This window comes from Carettochelys insculpta, chromosome 1, assembly GCF_033958435.1.
Source record: "Carettochelys insculpta isolate YL-2023 chromosome 1, ASM3395843v1, whole genome shotgun sequence".
NCBI classification, from domain to species: Eukaryota; Metazoa; Chordata; order Testudines; family Carettochelyidae; genus Carettochelys; species Carettochelys insculpta.
The window spans coordinates 172979779-172997527 of NC_134137.1; the positions used below are offsets into that span (position 1 = coordinate 172979779).

General features: G+C 45.1%; 1 protein-coding gene across 1 annotated transcript in view; it reads right to left on the minus strand.

The window, feature by feature from the left end:
• The window catches only part of SLC37A1 (solute carrier family 37 member 1), a 62958-nt gene that overhangs the window by 7177 nt on the left and 38032 nt on the right, over positions 1-17749 (minus strand). The window contains exons 11-18 of the mRNA XM_074983412.1: positions 13174-13305; positions 11275-11365; positions 9358-9420; positions 6368-6453; positions 5064-5112; positions 3376-3449; positions 856-934; positions 194-291 (exon numbers count right to left, since the gene is read on the minus strand). Coding sequence (XP_074839513.1) covers positions 194-291; positions 856-934; positions 3376-3449; positions 5064-5112; positions 6368-6453; positions 9358-9420; positions 11275-11365; positions 13174-13305 — 672 coding nt within the window. The remainder of the gene's footprint in view (positions 1-193; positions 292-855; positions 935-3375; positions 3450-5063; positions 5113-6367; positions 6454-9357; positions 9421-11274; positions 11366-13173; positions 13306-17749) is intronic.

The following is a 17749-nucleotide window of genomic DNA, read 5'->3' on the forward strand; positions in this document are numbered from 1 at the left end:
ATGCTCCTCTTAGCTCTTAAACAAAAAAACAAAAAACAAAACAATACAAAAAGAAAAGCCCAAAGCACCTACAATATGAACAGAAACTTCCCACTCAGTACAAATCCCATAAAATTGTAGACGACACTTCCATTGTAACACAAGGGGCTTGATAAGCAAGAAATATGGCACAGCACATATTATTTAGACTTACCAGTAAGGCACATGCATCTGCCACCATTAGCATGTAAAATACGTTGTTCCAACCAGAGGGAGAGATGAGACCAGCTAACAGAGGCCCCAGAGCAGCACCTAACATACAATATGTTAAATATGTTACAAATATGAGGTGGAAGAATTTTTAGTGCCAATGGTCAGATAGGTGGTGTTTGGATATTTTACTCACACTTCATAAAAGCAAATCCATTCCGGCACATATTTGCAAGAGCATATGTCCGTAAAGCATACAGAGAATATACAGTACATCCGCGAAGCTGCACTAACGCTGGTGTAGCTCGCTAGCCAGGGGATGGTTTCTCCTGACAGAAATTTGCTGTGTCAGGAGCATTCTGCCAACATCCCTGTCTTCCTCATTCTACAAGGAAGAGGGGATGTCTTGGCAGAGGGAGTGTGCCCAACATTTGGCCCCGTGTGGATGGGGGATATGCAAATGTGTTGTGCAATTTGCATATCTTTGCTGATGGTTCTCAGCAATCTAGACACAGCCATGCAAACTGTGCACATGTGGTGTGAAAAAATCACTGAGAGAGACATGGAAATTCTCAATGCCAGCTTTGGTCTGCTGTCAGAGCAGAACTACACGGTCATTGTATAGCACTAGGGCTACAGAAGGGAGGCAGCTTCTGAACAGCTTACCTACAGAACCTGTTCCATCAATGATCGCCGTAACCGTGGACAGTGCTCTTGCATTTCCTTTCAGACTTTTATGGGTACCCTAGAGTGACAAATACTCCATTCATAACCATTTACAGACAAGCCTGGGAAACAGCCATACACCTGCTTTATATCACTGGTCTTTCCCACAGAGAAACATAGGCAAATACATGTTAGCATGAACTTTATTTACCAAACAGCCTTAAATATATAGGGGCAAGATCCTTTTATTGCTGCTTTAAAAACTCCCCCATAACAAATCTATTTTAATGATGTTCTTTACAAATAACCCTGTCTATTCTGGTGTCCAGGGCATGTAAGGTTGCCTTTCAAATCTGCGATTTTTCTCTGCAGCTGCATGGTTGTCTGTCAGTTCAGCCAGAAATCGCTGCAGAATGGAAGAGAACCCTGGACAAGAAAACTAACAAATCCAGAGTAGAGTATCAATCATAAAAATCATGAGAAGCCAATTGAGCAGGTTTGAGTCAAATGGCCCACAAGGAAGTAGTTGTGAAGGCTATTTTTCATTAGGCCAGTTAGTCAATAGGATTGCAGAGTAAAGCTCATGATCACAGGAACAGTTTTATAACTTGGTCTATAGGAGACTGGATGATTCAGAAGGTTGTTAATAAGACAGAGAGCCTTTTATTTACTCAGGGTAAGAAAAGATTTCAGTCTAGGTCTCCAGTTGTCTCAAGTCATTAGTGTCAGATGGTTGTTCAGTGACATATGAGAAAAATCAGTTGGTGGTTTCCTTCCAGCTCCCAGAAGGCGAGAGTCTATGTGAAGAGATCCTACGCTCGAGCCACCAGTTGCGGCACTGTGGCTATTGACTGAACGGATCATTAAGGAGGCACAGGACAAATGCTGGGCTGGGCCAGGCCGGGGACTTATCTGCCATCTTTCCTGTACCTATTTTGCACCTCACTCTGCAGGGCTCTCGCCATCCAGCACCTTTCAAAGCAATACGTTTACCTCGCACTAAAAAAGCAAAGTGGAAGAAAAGGTACCTGGCAATGTCATCGTGAAGCACGTGATCCAATCAGAACACAAGCCTGCAAGGCCTGGTGTGGCATGGAAGCTGGGAGCACAGGTTGACTGGGGTGCAGGGTATGGGTGAGTGGAGGCTAACATGAGTGCAAAGGGAGGGTGAGGGGAAGCCCCACACAGTAACCTCCATGCCTAATGGGCACCACTTTCCAGCCAGTTGCACATCTTACTGCTCACTCTCAAAGACGCAGGGTAAAAAAGCGCAGGGTGTAGCGGCACATGGCACACCTATGAGACACGCCCTGAGGCACGAGCTCAGCACGCACGCCAAGTGTTTACTTACCAGAGTCCCTCCGTAGTCTCTCTCCTTATGAGGTAGGAGTAATTTGGAGGCCACTCATCTGTATTAACACAGGGCTGAGCTCCCTAACGCTTGCCGTCCTGCTTGTTACTCTTCACCTTGCACACAGAAGTGCAGCACACACATGCCCGCTGTACGTGCGCTACGCGGACCCAGCTCCACGATGCTTTCCACCAGAGAGCTCAGTCTCAGTTTACCTGAGGGCCAGTGCTAATTCTCAAATCCTCCCAGTGTGCCAGGAAGCAGCCCTCAGTGGCAGGGCCTGGGCGGGGGGAGGGAAGAACAGTGCCCCCGACCACTCCCTCCCCATGTCTGCCAGCCTGCGCACATCCACCGCCCGACCCTGGCATCCCATAGCCCTGCCAGCCACTGCTGGGTGATCTCAAACTCTGCCTGGGGGCCCCTTCCGGCTGCTACCTCTGCACCACTGCCAGCATGGCCCAGGGGAGGCGTGTACGGAACCATCTTGTCTCTAGGATGGCTTGGTGCAGCCGCCCCAGGCTTCATGCTTTGGGGAACCCCGTGGCAGACTCCCCAACCGTCTTATGGACAGGCTGGTCCCCCCTACTCAGGTTATCCTGCGAGGCCACAGATGGGCTGGGGCTGGGGCTGGGCCCCTCATCATGGCTGCAGGATGCAGAACTACAGAGCAGCCGGCTCTGTTCCTCCTCTATCTCCCAAGCCGCTCCATTTCCCACCACTGCAGTGAAGTGGAGAGACTGGACAGGCTTGGGATTAGGCAGCAGAGCAGAGAGTGCTGTGTGGCTCTGCTTCCCTGTGGCCTCCAGCAACCTCACCCCTGCCGCCACCCCATGCCAGGCCCCCAGGAATCCCCGAGGCCATGTCCCTCAGAGGAGGGGGTTTCATGGAAGGAATGATGAGAGGAGAGGGCAGGGCAGGGGTGGGACAATGGCTGGACTTGGGGGAAGGTACAGACACCTCCCAGGGCCACAGGGACTTAAGTGCCAGCAACCGTGTGTGGGCTGCACTGTGAGACTGCTTAGGCTACAGATGGCCCCAAGGCTGAGAGTTTGAGACCCGTTTTACACACATTTACTGCTCCCCAGAGAAACCAGGCTTCTCTCCCCAGATAAGGGCAAACGAGTGGGAGCGTCCACTAAACGCAAAAACAAGCGGAAAGCCAAACTCACCAAGTCGGCGGAGACTGCAGTTGTGATCAGTGCGTATGGACCATTCACCAGGGCCCCACTGATGAGCAGCATAACTGTAGGAAGTTCAATGAAGAGACGTAAACATGACGTTTCTAGAACTGATGTTATTTATAATCATGGCCCCATGTGAAGATCTGGACACTGATCATTCAACATAAATTGCATTTGTTAAACATAGATAGCAACTATGGGGAGGGTAATTCTGGGAAGTACAATTTGGCTTCAAAATGGCTAACAAGGGTGCCAGGGAAAACCAAGGAGGAGAAAGCCAACCCAGCAGTAATGGGCAGAGTTAGGCACAGAGGGGTGTTCGCTCCCAGCGTAGTGGAGAACATGACTGTGTCCATCCCCAACTCTTCAGCTGCTTGTGCCTTTTAGACTGTAAACTCTTTTGAGTGGAGACGAATCTTACCTATATAGGGCCTACCACAGTGAGTCTACAAAGATCAACAGGGCCTTTACATTCTGGTGGCAGACCTACAAAACTTTCAACTCCTCTCTTCTTGTAGTTGGCAGAAGGCAGAAACCAAAGTGAGTTTATCCACAGGAAAGGTCTGGACTGCATCCCTTTTAAGTTTACAAGGGGCTCTTTAATCATCGCTGATCCTTGGGAAGAGGGACACCATCCTTCCCTTCCCAGAGCATCATCCTCTTTCCAGTCCCACATGGAGTCCTTAGAAGTAGGCACACAGCTTGGAGGAGGCATTAGCTTTCTAGCAGAAGTCTCCAAGTGGAAGGAAACCCTCATTTAAGAGGGGAAATCACAGGGGCAGGAGGGCAATGAAAGATCCTGGGACTACCAGGGAATTTGATAGGAAACTCTCGGGAGCAAATACAGGCTGCTGTGCAGTACATGTCTTTGAGGATTTGCCAGGCCTGACAGGCCCTAAGAAAATCTCTCTACAACAGAACAAAGGGGGAGAAACTCTGCAAGGAGGACCACACAGAGACCTCATTCCTCTCATCTTTTACGTCAGACAGTTCTAGGGGTACAGTCTGGCAAGATGTCATTCAGAGCTGGTCAAACAAAGGGATATTCCCCCCTTCAAAAGTGTCCTTTTTTTCAAAACTGAATTTTTTTGGTGAAAACACCTTAGTTTTTTTGCTTTTGTTTTTGCTTTTTTTCAGGCGGGGGCTCTTAGTTTTCTTCCTTCCCCCTTACCAGCTATGAAATGGATAAAAAAGGAGACATTTGGGAGTGGCGGGGGAAGCTGCAGCGAAGGATGTACGAGGAAGTGAGGAGAAGAGAGAGAGAGAGAAGAGAAACTTAAAGCAAAAATGAAACATTTAAACCAAAATTTTTCATTTTTATGAAATACTGAATAGAGAAAAACCTGTTTCTCTCTGAAACACCAAAAATAAAAAAGAACTTTGAATTATTCAACATTGTTGTGAAAGAAGTTTTCCATGCTTTGACCAGTTCTAATGCTAGTATTTTTCCTAAAGCCTGACATGAAATTACTGTGCTAACAAAATTCTGTACCTGGCCCTTTTTCTCTGGATGGTTTTTTGCTTCTAAAGAGACTAAGCAGAAATCCAACCGACTTCAATGTGAGCTGCAAGTGTTTCTAAACTTTTTCCCCAGGAAAATAATCACTGAATGGAACAAAAAGTAAAAGTGAGCTAACTTCAGTCAAAAACAGACAGAATATAATTCAATTTCTCACCTATAGTGGCTTCCAGGCCCATTTTACTGATTGCAGAGAACATGTACAGCTGTAAGGGATAAACACTTATGTAGTGAAAACAGAAGAAAATGGTTTGATTCTGATCTCACATTTTCACCAGCATAACTTGTATGGAAGTTGAGTGAAAGGAAGTCTTGGCCCCTGCTCTTCCCAATACTGTAGGTGTTCCTCACATACACACAAAAATCGTCTTAAATATTACAATGTGAAAGTGATGCAAAGATTATTAGTTTGCTATTTTGGTGCTGGAGTCCCCAGATATGGAAATCACGCAGACAGCCAATTTATATGACCATGATTTTTTAACCGGTCAGACTTTCACCTTAAGTACGGCACGAAGTTCTGCATATTCCAAAAATCAAAAAGACAAATTGCTTGCCCAATTCTGACTCAAAATTGAATGACTGAGTAATTTGAGTTCTGCCAAAGCCAGAAGACTGTGATGATGGGTCATGGTGTCCTGTAACACAGGGATTCTCCATCCTTTTCTGGCTGAACCTCCTGCTCCCCACCGCAACATGTTTTAAAACTCCATGGCAACGCTGGGGGGGTTGGGGCTTCAAGCTTGGGGAGGGGCAACCTTGGGCATAGGCATAATTTTACTTTTATTTGGGGGAGGGAGGGGGAAAAGGGCTGGTGTGGCTCGAGCCAGCTCTACATGGTATGGCCCAGGCAGGTAGTGTCACATCCATCCACTGACTCACCTCAGCAGACCACACAGCCTGTCTGGACTGTGGAGAGGCACAACCAAAAAAATTTAACTCAAAAGGGGGAGGTCAGCTCATAACATGTGAAAAACTGGCAGGGGTCAGCTAGGGGCTATGTATGGGCAGAGGGGACTCCCACTGCAGCTCCCAGCTTCAGCAGGGGCAGGCGACCTCTTGGTTTCAGTGATGTACCACTCCCAGCTTTGGGGGAGGTAGGGGGCCTGCTGGCTTCAGCCCTGTACCACTCACCTACCGCGGGCAGAGGAGGTTGGGCTTGGGGCCCCAAGTTTCAGCCACCGGACTTCAAGTCCCCCTATAGGGACTCATGGGCCCCCGGAGGGCTCCAGATCCCAGACTGAGAACCACTGCTGTAGCACATAATGTGCCAAAGAATGGCATATTTCATTTATTAAAACCAGCCCAAACTTCTGTGTTGGCTCTCGTGCTGAGACTTTCAAAGCAGCTTACATCCTGGGGTGAATGATCAGAAGCAGAAATCGCTAACGCAGATGCTGATAACATTTCATTCATAATCATAGAAAAGGTCACCACTAGGACAGGGAGAAAAGATCTTACAGTAGGTGCTGCTAGTAGTAACATCATTCCACAGGTGGAAGCCCTTTTTTCCAGTCTATCTGATATCACGCCTGCCAAAATGCCACCTGAAAAAGACAAAGAAGAATAAGCAGATTATTTCATGGGCAGTTTACGCTGCATAATTGGACATCGATTTCCCTAAAGTTACAGCAATCCAATGCTGTTGTTTTAAAGGTACACCTCTATTATCACACACACACAGAGCATAAGACTGCTACATTAGAATAGCATTAGACTTTTAGGCACTGCAGTCTGCTTCATTGGCTCCTTCTGAAGTCATCTGTACATGCAGTATGATGTAATTGGAGGCCATCTAGGGTATGGCTGCAGTGGGCTGTTAACTGATTGGCTCGCCAGCATTTGACATGTGTTGTTTCGGGAGACAATTGTGTCAAACCAGCTTCTGGAATTGAACCAATGAATTAAAGCCTCCATCTCCTCTGGAAGAAGAATAAGCCTAGCTTCAACATGTAGGACATTACAGTCTGACCATGACAAAAGCGCCATCATCATAAACCTAGTATCCCATCTGAATTAAACCATGTCACCTGCACTTACTGAGCCACAAACCACTCAGTCGGTTGCACCAGAAGGCACCGTCTGTCTGGTTTCAGTTTAACACTGGAAGTATACTTTGGCTACCCTGGCAAGGATACAGGAAGGGATTCTCTCTTCTCTCTTTGTGCTGCTTTGTCTGGCTCTCTCCTCTTGTTGCCTCTTGTCCTATACCTAGATCGCAAGCTCTCTAGGAAAGCAGGACTTCTTTTCCCACAGTGCCTCACACACTGAGGTTCTAAATTCATGAGAAGGGCTCCTGGGTGCTACTGCTACATAAAATGAAACAATAATAATAAATCCTTGCCTTGGGTCAACGCTCTGGCAAGTGTTTGGAGGGCAGGAGAAATAACTCCCGAACTACAGCTACATGCTTTTGAAAACAACGAGAAATCTTGTGGCACCTTACAGACTAACAGATATTTTGGCGCATATCAGATGCATATCAGATGCATCTGATGAAGCAGGTCTTTGCCCACGAAAGCTTATGCGCCAAAATATCTGTTAGTCTATAAGGTGCCACAAGACTTCTCGTTGTTCTCGACGCTACAGACTAACACGGCTACCTCTCCAATACTTTTGAAGTGCTCTTTCCTATTCCCTTCACCCCGTTGTAATTACGGCCCCTTGCAATAATTTTTCAAGTGCACTTTGGGTTTTCTCAACTCTTCTAAACTCTGCTGCCCCTTTCCTACTCCTCTCTATTTCAAAGGGAAACTCTTACACACAAGAGGGCATTTTGCTGTATCCCAGAGACACACTTGGGCCTTCTTCAAGCTCTATAACTAGCTATGTTGGTGTCTTGAATTTGTAGCAGAACGAGATTTGTTTAGACTGCTGAAGAAAATCTCTGTTCTTCTGGGTCCCACGAGCTTGGTCTACACATAAAGATCAGCCTAGCTGTGCTGGTCAGGAAACGTGAGACAACCCACATCTGACTGACATAACCCCCAGCGCAGACGTGGCTATGTCAATGGAACAATGTGTCTGTGGATATAGCTACTATTGCTCAAGGTGAAGTAAGGCAGAGGGCGATAGATGCTTCTGCACTGGGGTAGGCAGTAAGTAATCCAAGGGCCAGATGCAGTTCGCGAAGGTTAGTCCCTGGCGGGCCACCAGATGTTTTATTTACCTGCAGAGCCCTGGGTAGAGATTCTCACAGCTCCCATTTGCTGCAGTCTGGAGTTCCTGGCCAAAGGAAGATGCGGTGCAGACTACACCATTGCTTCTCACAGCTCCCATTTGCCTGGAACCGCAAACGAAGGCCACACCTGCACACGTGCAGGTAAATAAACCATCCAGTGGCCCACCAGGGGCTAACCCTGGTAACCTACATCCAGCCCACAGGCCACTAATTGCCCACCACTCTTCTCCACTGTGGGGTTATGTCACCCAACGCAATGCAGCTATGCTTAGGGTGACCAACCATCTTGTACTGGGTGGGACTGTCCCATATTCGGGACGCCAAAAAGGCACCATGACTTATTTGTTAAAAGGGACGAACTGTCCCGTATTTAGGCCCTCGGGGGCTGAGGGTGGGGGTGGGAGTGCCCACAGCTGCCACTTCCCTGGGCTCCAGGTGGCAAGCACCTGTGGCCACCGCTTCCCTGGGGTTCTGGGAGGGGGACCGCTCGCAGCTGCCGCTTTTCCAGGGCATGGCACTGCTGGGAGGAGACACCCCTCCTCCCCATAGCTCCTTGCCCCATATTTCAGACAGGGAGACAAGGTTGCGCTAGCTATGCTGGTGTACTCTCTGTAACACTGAGATGTACCTTCCTAGCTTGCTTTCAATTGCATGGCATGAGGTTCACATCTCTTGCACAGAGCTTGAATGCAGAGGAATGGTGCAGGTGAAAATCAGGGCCATGCTGCAGCAATGTCTGCAATTCCTTTCTGTCACTTGCACAGCATTTGGGGTCACTGCATAACTCTGGATGCAGTAAAATCTCCCCCACCTCAGCCCAACCACTGCCTTCCATGCAACTGGCATGGAGACCCCTTCTGTGGTATATTGAGGGTACAGAGGAACTGCAAAACTGGTGTGGTTCTGGCACACAAGGGTGAGGACAGAGAACATTTTTGGTGTAGTGGTGTGGTGACAGAGAGGGGAGGAGATAGGTAAAGTGACAGAGCTAGAGCCTTCTATGATGTATGGATCCTCCAATCTTTCATGCACTAGGATCACATAAGGGATACGGATTCAGTGCTGTAGAGCCACTACTAAGGCTGGTCACGTGTCATAGGATTCAACTATAAAAGAGTGCCATCCTGCTCCCACCAGAGCCAAGTTTCGACCTTTTCTGAGGGTTGCAAGATGAAAGCCCAGTTTCCTTGTAAAAGAGTAAAACACAGCAGTTATGTGTGTTTCAGGTTTTCTAAACTAGGCCTGATTAAAACTAGGGTGTTAAACTTACCAAAGATTCCACCCACATCAAACAACGTGGAAAGATCGCCAGCTCTTTTTGCATCAAGATGCTCTAACAATAAAAACAGAATAAGTCTGATTAGAACAGCCTCTCACTTCAAAACTACAAGAAATACCTTCATTTTATTCAGATCCACATGGAAAGCCTGGCCCTCAGACAGCCTCTGACCCAGAATAATATGTTAGCTAGTACACGTAAGTTAACTCCTTCATATCCGTCATTCTATCATTCGGAACTCTCAAATGACTGGCATTTTAACCATCAGTAAATTTTAGTTACGTCTTCCATAAGTACAGTACAGTGAGAGTAAATACAAATAAATACAGGTAATACAGTATAAGTTTACAGCGTACAATACTACCGGTGTTGGTAAACAAAGCACTCTGCATACATTTCTGCTTGCTTCTTAATAGCTACACTTGTTTTCATTTAGTGTTATGAATTGCTATGTATCCCTGGCTGTTATCCAGAATATTTGACTATCTGACAACCTCCTGGTCCCAGGGCTGCCAGGTGTGAAAGAGATAACTGTATTGTGAACTTTTTACCTTTCTAGTTACAACTAAGAAAACTTAATGTGGGTGCAATTATACTTCTATAAAGATGTCTTACACCAGAATGGCTTATTTACAAGAGTTAGCTCTCCTGGCATAAATATTTTTATATGGATAAATCTGTGCCTGCCCGCACAGAGTTCATAGTACTTGAACAACCAGAAGGGTAAAAGCAGTACAACAGGCCTAAGAATTTTCTCCCTTATGAGAAACAGTCTTAAAAATAATCAGAGCATCACACTACTAACAAGTGCCAATAAGTAATGCTGCTTTGTCTCAGAAACATCTTGGTAGAAATTAAGGCCACAGAGAGAGTCTAATCCTGAAGCCCTTACTTAAGTGACTAGTATCAATGACGGGCTAGATTGCATTGGTTAAATGCAACCTAGAGTAAGGCACAGTGCCAAGGTGCACTACCCTACCTGGAGCAGAGGGAAGTGGAATGCCTCCCTGAACTCCCCATCATGCAGAGGGACAGCTCTGCAAATAGATTATAAACTATATGCAGCAAGGATCATATCTTTGTACGTGTTTGCACAGCACCTAGCATAATAGGCCTCCGTGCAATATTACACTATGGGAGGGGTGGGGATATTCAAAAGCACCCAAGAAAGTCAGCTATCTAATGCCCCTAATGTTTATATAATAAATCTAATTCTATTCTTTTGACACACAAAATGTATTAGAAAACCCAATCCCTTCATCAACCTATTACTGCAGAAATACTGGTTACTAGGAGAACATACTGCGCCCTGGCAAAAGACGTAGTGTTTGACCCTCCCACATGCCCTTCCCTTCAGGTATTCTGCTGGTCCATGCTGGTCATGAGGCCATGGATTTAAAAGTCAAAGGATAACCCAAAGACTACGATCATCTCAGGACAAGGAACACTCATCCTCTATGCTCTGTACAAAGAACAATGCTAGTGATGATCTGGTAAAACAAAAAATAGTGATGTCATTCTGTTGTGCATCTTATTAAGCTCTTTGAAATCTTTCAGGATGTAAGGCACTATTATAAATGCATGATATACAGGGCATCTTAATGAAATATATTGGCTTCTTCTCAAAAGACATCATCTAGACTTGAAATTTTCAGGCAGAAATCAGATAATATTTGCAAGATAATATTTGAAAAACTGCTGTTTATTATGTATGTCAATGACCCATATTGAGAATTAAGTAACTCTTAATTCTCAGTATGGGTCATTGACATGCATAATAAATAGCAGTTTTTCAATGTTACTAGGGCAACCGTAGCTCAACACAAAAGTAGTATGTTTATTTTCGTTTTATTTCATCACAGTTCATGATACCAACTGAACTCTTGTTTTCCTATCACAGATACTTACCGACATTTGTGATATAGAGTGGAAGCCAGAAAAGGAAAGTGTAACTGACCAGTTTAGCAAACAACAAACAGAGAGAGAATTCTATGACCCCCTAAAAAGAGGAAAGAAGAAAAGAAGATTAGTACCAAGACATGAATTATTGACGTTTCTCTGATTTTGTTAAAACCAGACCGTGCAAGCAATCTCCAGTGGCATCCTAAGCCTTTCTGTCTCGGGAATTTCTCTCGAGGCACTCAGTTCTGGAAGCATGAAACTTGTGATCAAAACAAATTGCAGTATTCTACTTGCATATTTCTCTATGAAACTGTACTGACCTAACCAAAACCAGAATTCTAGTAAGGACAGATGAAGGTTACCATCACCTCAGAGATTCACTGTGATCTTCTGTCATGTTACATATATCTTCCCCTTCATAGAACGGATGTGGGTGCATGTTTTTGGGACCTGGGCTGTCTTCCTATTGCCAGTTTAGTCCAGGATTTCACCAATGATACTTATCCCTTCAAAAATCCAAACAGCTCATGTGGTACCTGGTCTCAAAAAGTTACTTAAGTAGGACTAAGCCCTGATAAAATGGATACCCATTCATCATACAAGTCTCAGGATTCTTTTACCCATTGCCTTAACTAAAAAGTCTATGTAAGATTACGTTTTTTATAAAAAGAGTGCTGAAGTGTATCTGACAGCCAAATAAACCTGTTCTTGTTACCCACTCCCTGACCTTTGGGTCCTATAGGTATAACTGTAGTGACTTCTGTGAGGTTAGCCTCTTTACACCAAGGTAGAACACAATCCCGACTTTACAGAAGATGTAGATAGGAAACAGGGTCCCTGGCTGTACCTGGAACCACTGCAGTTGGGGGGTGCTTGGCTGCGGCTTGAAGAACTGCCGCCCCTGTGAGCCACCCCCTCCCCCGCACACCCGCGAGCGAGATCTGCGGTGGTGATCCCAGCCAGGGCCGGGAGGACACAGCAGCAGTGGAGGGTCAGAGCCAGAGGAGCTGCCATGCTCCACCCCGAGTGTGGGCAGCTTGGAGCCTAAGGAGCTGCCTCTCTCAGGACAAAGTGTGCGTGGCTGGGAGCCAGAGGAACAAACCCTCAGAGTAAGCCCTCGATATAACGAACTTTCAGTTTTAATGGACACTCCTCCCCACCATTAGTTCGTTATACCGAGGGTTTACTGCCATGTCATCCAGCCCCTGGGTTATGAGGGATGTGAATGCCAGTTACACATCTCAATACTACACAGGACCAATTTGCACTCACTAGTTTCTGAAGGTTTGTAAATTCTATAAATAAGCAATTTATTAAGTTATTCAGCTTGCTTAGTTGAGCCAAATGTTCCTGTCTTCAGTATTTTCTCCTCAACAGGACAGCCACTTTGTTGTGTATCAGGGGTCAGCAACCCCCTGGCATGGGTACCAAGAGTGGCACATTAGTCGATTTTCATCCACATGCAAGGCAGGAGCTCAGCCCCACCTCTTCTCCCCACATGCAGCCAGGAGCTTGCTCAAAACCATGCCGCTTGTGGGTTAACATAAGACCAGTAAATGGTACCCACCACCACCCGAACAGTAAAGCTCTGCATCTTAATTTACTTATTAATGAAGAGCTTGTAAGTAGGACTGTTGTAGGACAAGTAGGACTTGGCCTGTACATAGAGGTCAAAAGTTCAGGTTTCAGCCATCCTCCTCAAAAAGTTTGCTGACCTCTGTTGTATAGGAAAAAACCTGCCAATTCCCAACGTCCAGTCAAAATTCAATATGATTGATTAGAATACTAGTTTCTAGATGAAAAAAACCCACTTCATCCACTTCATATCAATTGTATAAAAATCAGAACCTTCTAGGGTACAAGCCAAGTCACATCAAAATGGAGAAGACTAATGCATATGCTCACAGGTATTCGCAAAGCACCGATGAAGCTTATAGCTGACATTGTAGTTCCACCTTCACCACTGACTGCAGCGTTATGGTTCAGCGGCACCGTGCAGTTCTCTCTTTCAGGAAGCAAACACCGCATCGCTGGGTCCTACATACAGTTTTCCACCACCACCACAAGAAGAAAAGTAAATGCATTAAAATAAATGTTTCAGACAACCTAGTAATTCACATGTCTTATGACTCAACTTGTACTACGGAAAGTGATTCACTGATTCTGAAATTCTGTTTATATGAGGGTTTAAGGGTTTGAGTGAAAAAACACTATTGTTTAGGACTGTGTACATATAGGAGCAGATGTCACACTGCAAAACCATTACACACCAGAGCATGCCTTCAATGGATGCCAGCGATTTGGAAATTCTTACTTTTCTTTTACTTTTCAATGATTTCTCTCCATTCACCGCATTTGGGCTCTCTAATTGCAGTTGAAAACATTTCTTGGTAACATACTGAAGGCAACACTGACATTACCTGGCTTCCATACAAATATTGAGCTGATTTTTCAGAATTTCTGTCCCTTGTGTCTTCACGTTCATCATTTTAAGTAGAGATCATTTTTACTATTCAGGTATGTATCGAATACGCTTAGGTTTTAAAAGAGTCATAGATTTGTTTTATTCGCCACCTGTTTATCAGTTTTATTTCTTCAGGCCGTGACACCTGGAAATTATATCAGTATTACTGAAGGATTAGATTCTGCCCTTACTTCACCTGACTTCAACAACAGTGGCATCAATTAAGAGGAGAAACTGAGAGCAGATTTCCCCCTCACCCTTCCACTTTTTGCACCTACCCAGATTTTGCAAGTCCCTGGGTGGTGGATGGGAGCAGTGGAAGTACCTCAGCTCTGGGACCCTTGAAGGGGGTGGGAAGCCTCTTCCTTTGGGGGTGGGAAGAGAGGCTCCAGCCACTGCTGTTGTAGTAGCTGTGACAACAGTTAGGAGACCCGTGCCCTTTTAAACAGCTAAGTCCCAGGGCAGCTGCACCCATCCTCTCCCCCACTTGCCCCCGTGGCTGCCCTGGCTCAACCCATCACTTTTAAGCAGCTGTGTCCTATATGACGCCAATACAGTGGCTGACAGAATGGTCTCTGGCCCAGCATTCCAGATGTGCGGTGGCATTGCCACTGAACTTTGACCTGGCCTCTCCTCTGTACCCAAGCAGTAGTAGTGGCAAGGCCATTTCGGTGACTGGTGTTGCAATGTGGAGCATCTGTCACACCGCTGAGTGGCTGGGTGAAGTGAGGTGGTGACTGAGTGCAACAGGAGCCTGTTCCTGTACAGTGGAGTACAGAGAGCTGCCTGAGAACTTAAACTGTCTCACGCATTACATGGGTAAGAGAGGTGGAGACTCCATGGCAGTGGGAAATGACGTGTCCCTGAAGAAAGGAAGGAGAATTTGATTCCCACTATATGTGGCTGCAGAAATTTTGGATACAAAGCTTTCACGGGCTATGAAAACTACTTTGCCAGCTTGTGAACAGTGATAGGTACAGATTGAATCCTCTAGTATGACACACTCATCTGGCAACATCTGTAATCCACTGTGATTTTAGTTAGCCAGATATTCACTTACCATGAGTGTGGCCAAGTTTCCTGTGGTCCCATAGAGTTTGTTTACAACCACCAGACCTGGTGCTCAGGATTCTGTGCTGTTATTTAGACCTAATGTACCCCAGAAAGCAGTGGAAATGTTGGTAATGCTGTGATATAATATTGTCCTCCCACAGGCCAGCAAATTCTCTAGTTTAGCACCAGTCGGGTCCCGAGGGTGCTGACCTAGTCCAGGTTGAACCTCTCAAGTAATTGTAGCAACCTAGTATTTCACCAGAATCCTGTGGCTCTGTCACACTTTAAGATGACTTAACAGTTCACCTCTTCTTAGCTGCAAGAGGATTTTAATGTATGTTCACCCTTCTCTGATCACACATGTATTTGTATTAAATCTTGGTGAAAACCTTAATACTACCATATTAATTTGAATTTAGACTTGGAAAAGTAAAATGGCATATTATTCCACTGCCTGCTCTTGGGGGGTTGATGGAAAACTAACTGACATGAGCTACGTCTACACGTGAATGCTACATCGAAATAGCTTATTTCGATGTAGCGACATTGAAATAAGCTATTTTGATAAATAACATCTACACGTCCTCCAGGGCTGGTGCCGTCGACGTTGAACGTCGACGTTGGGCAGCACTACATCAAAGTAGGCGCTGCAAGGGAGCGTCTACACACCAAAGCGGCCCACATTGAAATAAGGGTGCAAGGAACAGCTGCAGACAGGGTCACAGGGCAGACTCAACAGCAAGCCGCTCCCTTAAAGGGCCCCTCCCAGACACACTTGCACTAAACAGCACAAGATCCACAGAGCCAACAACTGGTTGCAGACCCTGTGCATGCAGCATGGATCCCCAGCTGCAGCAGCAGCAGCCAGAAGCCCTGGGCTAAGGGCTGCTGCACACGCTGACCATAGAGCCCCGCAGGGGCTGGAAAGAGCGTCTCTCAACCCCTCAGCTGATGGCCGCCATGGCGGACCCTGCTATTTCAATGTTGCGGGACACGGATCGGCTACATGTGCCCTACTTAGACGTTCAACGTCGAAGTAGGGCGCTATTCCCATCTCCTCATGAGGATAGCGACTTTGACGTCTCACCGCCTTATGTCGATTTCAACTTCAAAATAGCGCTCGCCACGTGTAGCCGTAGTGGGCGCTATTTCGAAGTTGGCACAGCTACTTCGAAGTAGCCGGCACATGTAGACGCGGCTATGGAGAGCCGACGTTACAGCTTAAAAATGATGGAACAGATTTGAAAATGATATTTTCTGTTGAGTGATTTAGAAATAACTATTTATATATTTGCTTTACTTAAAATGGCAACAAATCAACAGAAAACAATTCTATTTTTAAATCTCTGAATAACTGAAACACTGGTGATACTCAATTTTAACATTTGCAATTCAAGCTGTCAATCCCAAAACACAAAATAAAAACATTGGGCAAAACCTTTTTTAGTCTTTATTCAGGAGAGCTTCTTGCTGACTTCCACAGGAGCTTTGCTTGAATAAGGACAAAGTAAACCCTGCATGATTCATAAACACAATAGACTGATTGGAATTGTCTTAGTAAACGCCGCTCATGGACTCTAAGCTTATTACAGCAAAGACCTGATCATTCTGAAGAGGAAGTTACCAATGCACATCATCTTTCTCCACAATTCAAGTTGGCAATATGTAACACTGCCACAAAGTTCAGTTGCTTATTAAGGAAAAAGCAATTTGCGAATGGCAGAAAATACTTTTCAGGTTTTGTCAGCAAGAGCGAACTGAAATAAGGTACAGTTCTGGGCTCTGGGGAAGGATTTATTCTTGCTTAATACTGTCTAATTTTAGAGGGCAACCTGACATGACAGATAAGGTACAGGAAGGGTGGGTATTCAGGTTGCGTATCTAGAAACGCAACCTGTTTTTATTTATTGCATACAGGGAACATTAATTTTTCTTTTTATGGTGTTCAGAGCGATGAACTAAGAGTCAGTAAGAGCAGCCCATCTATTATGCTAGGAATTGAGTAGCTCTCAAACTGCTGCTCGTTTAGGCAGCAAGAAGCAGAACTACGGTAATCTTCGTGTAGCTTTAGTTAAAATGAATGGCATACTACTATAGTGCACTCACTGTAAAATAAATATTCACTTCCAGATTTACAGGTGCAAGATTAGATATCCTCAACTTCAGGGGGAAAGGGCAATGTCTCAAAAAGAGAAAGAGCATTTCTGCCTGGGTATTTCTCACTATCACGAACAATTAACACACATGGCAAAGAAAATGTACATTATCTCTGATAGATTTGACACCAAGAACCCGAATACTGATGCTCAGCCAGTGTGCCCTTGTCACGATCAAGAAATAACATCTCTCCGGGTGAAAGGATGAAGTCACCTTATCCATTCAGTCTATAGCCTCTCCACACAGAATGACAACAAGAGTGCCAATTAGCAAGAGCTGTTATTAGAGCTAGTAGAGCAAATTATAGCCAATGGTTTATTTTCAAGTTTCAGCTCTTTGTGTTTTTGAATTGTCTAAAACCAGCTTATGAAATTCAAGACTGTTGCCGATATTTTAAAATTATTCAGTGCATAATACTGGCAAATAACATCTGGGCTGTATGTTGTACTCAAGCAGCTCATTTAGACAGTGAATATATTTAGTTCGGAATGGTTTGGTTAATTTTGATTGACCCTATAGGTGACATGTAAAATTGGTTGAAGTTTCATGTGCGGAAAGTTTTCCTACCTAAAAATATGATTTTGCCATTGAAACTGTATTTTGGGGCGAGAGAAAAAATTAGTCCTGGTAGACATTTTTACCATGGGAATATGTAAAAACCAGTGATTAGAGTCAAAACATTATGAAATGAAATAAGGATTTTTGTTTTATTCTGGTCACAAGGAATACTTCTCTTCTCTGAAGGGGCAAATCCAGAATCAGGTTTTTAGTTTAAATACCATTGTACATTTGTAAATATGAGATGTG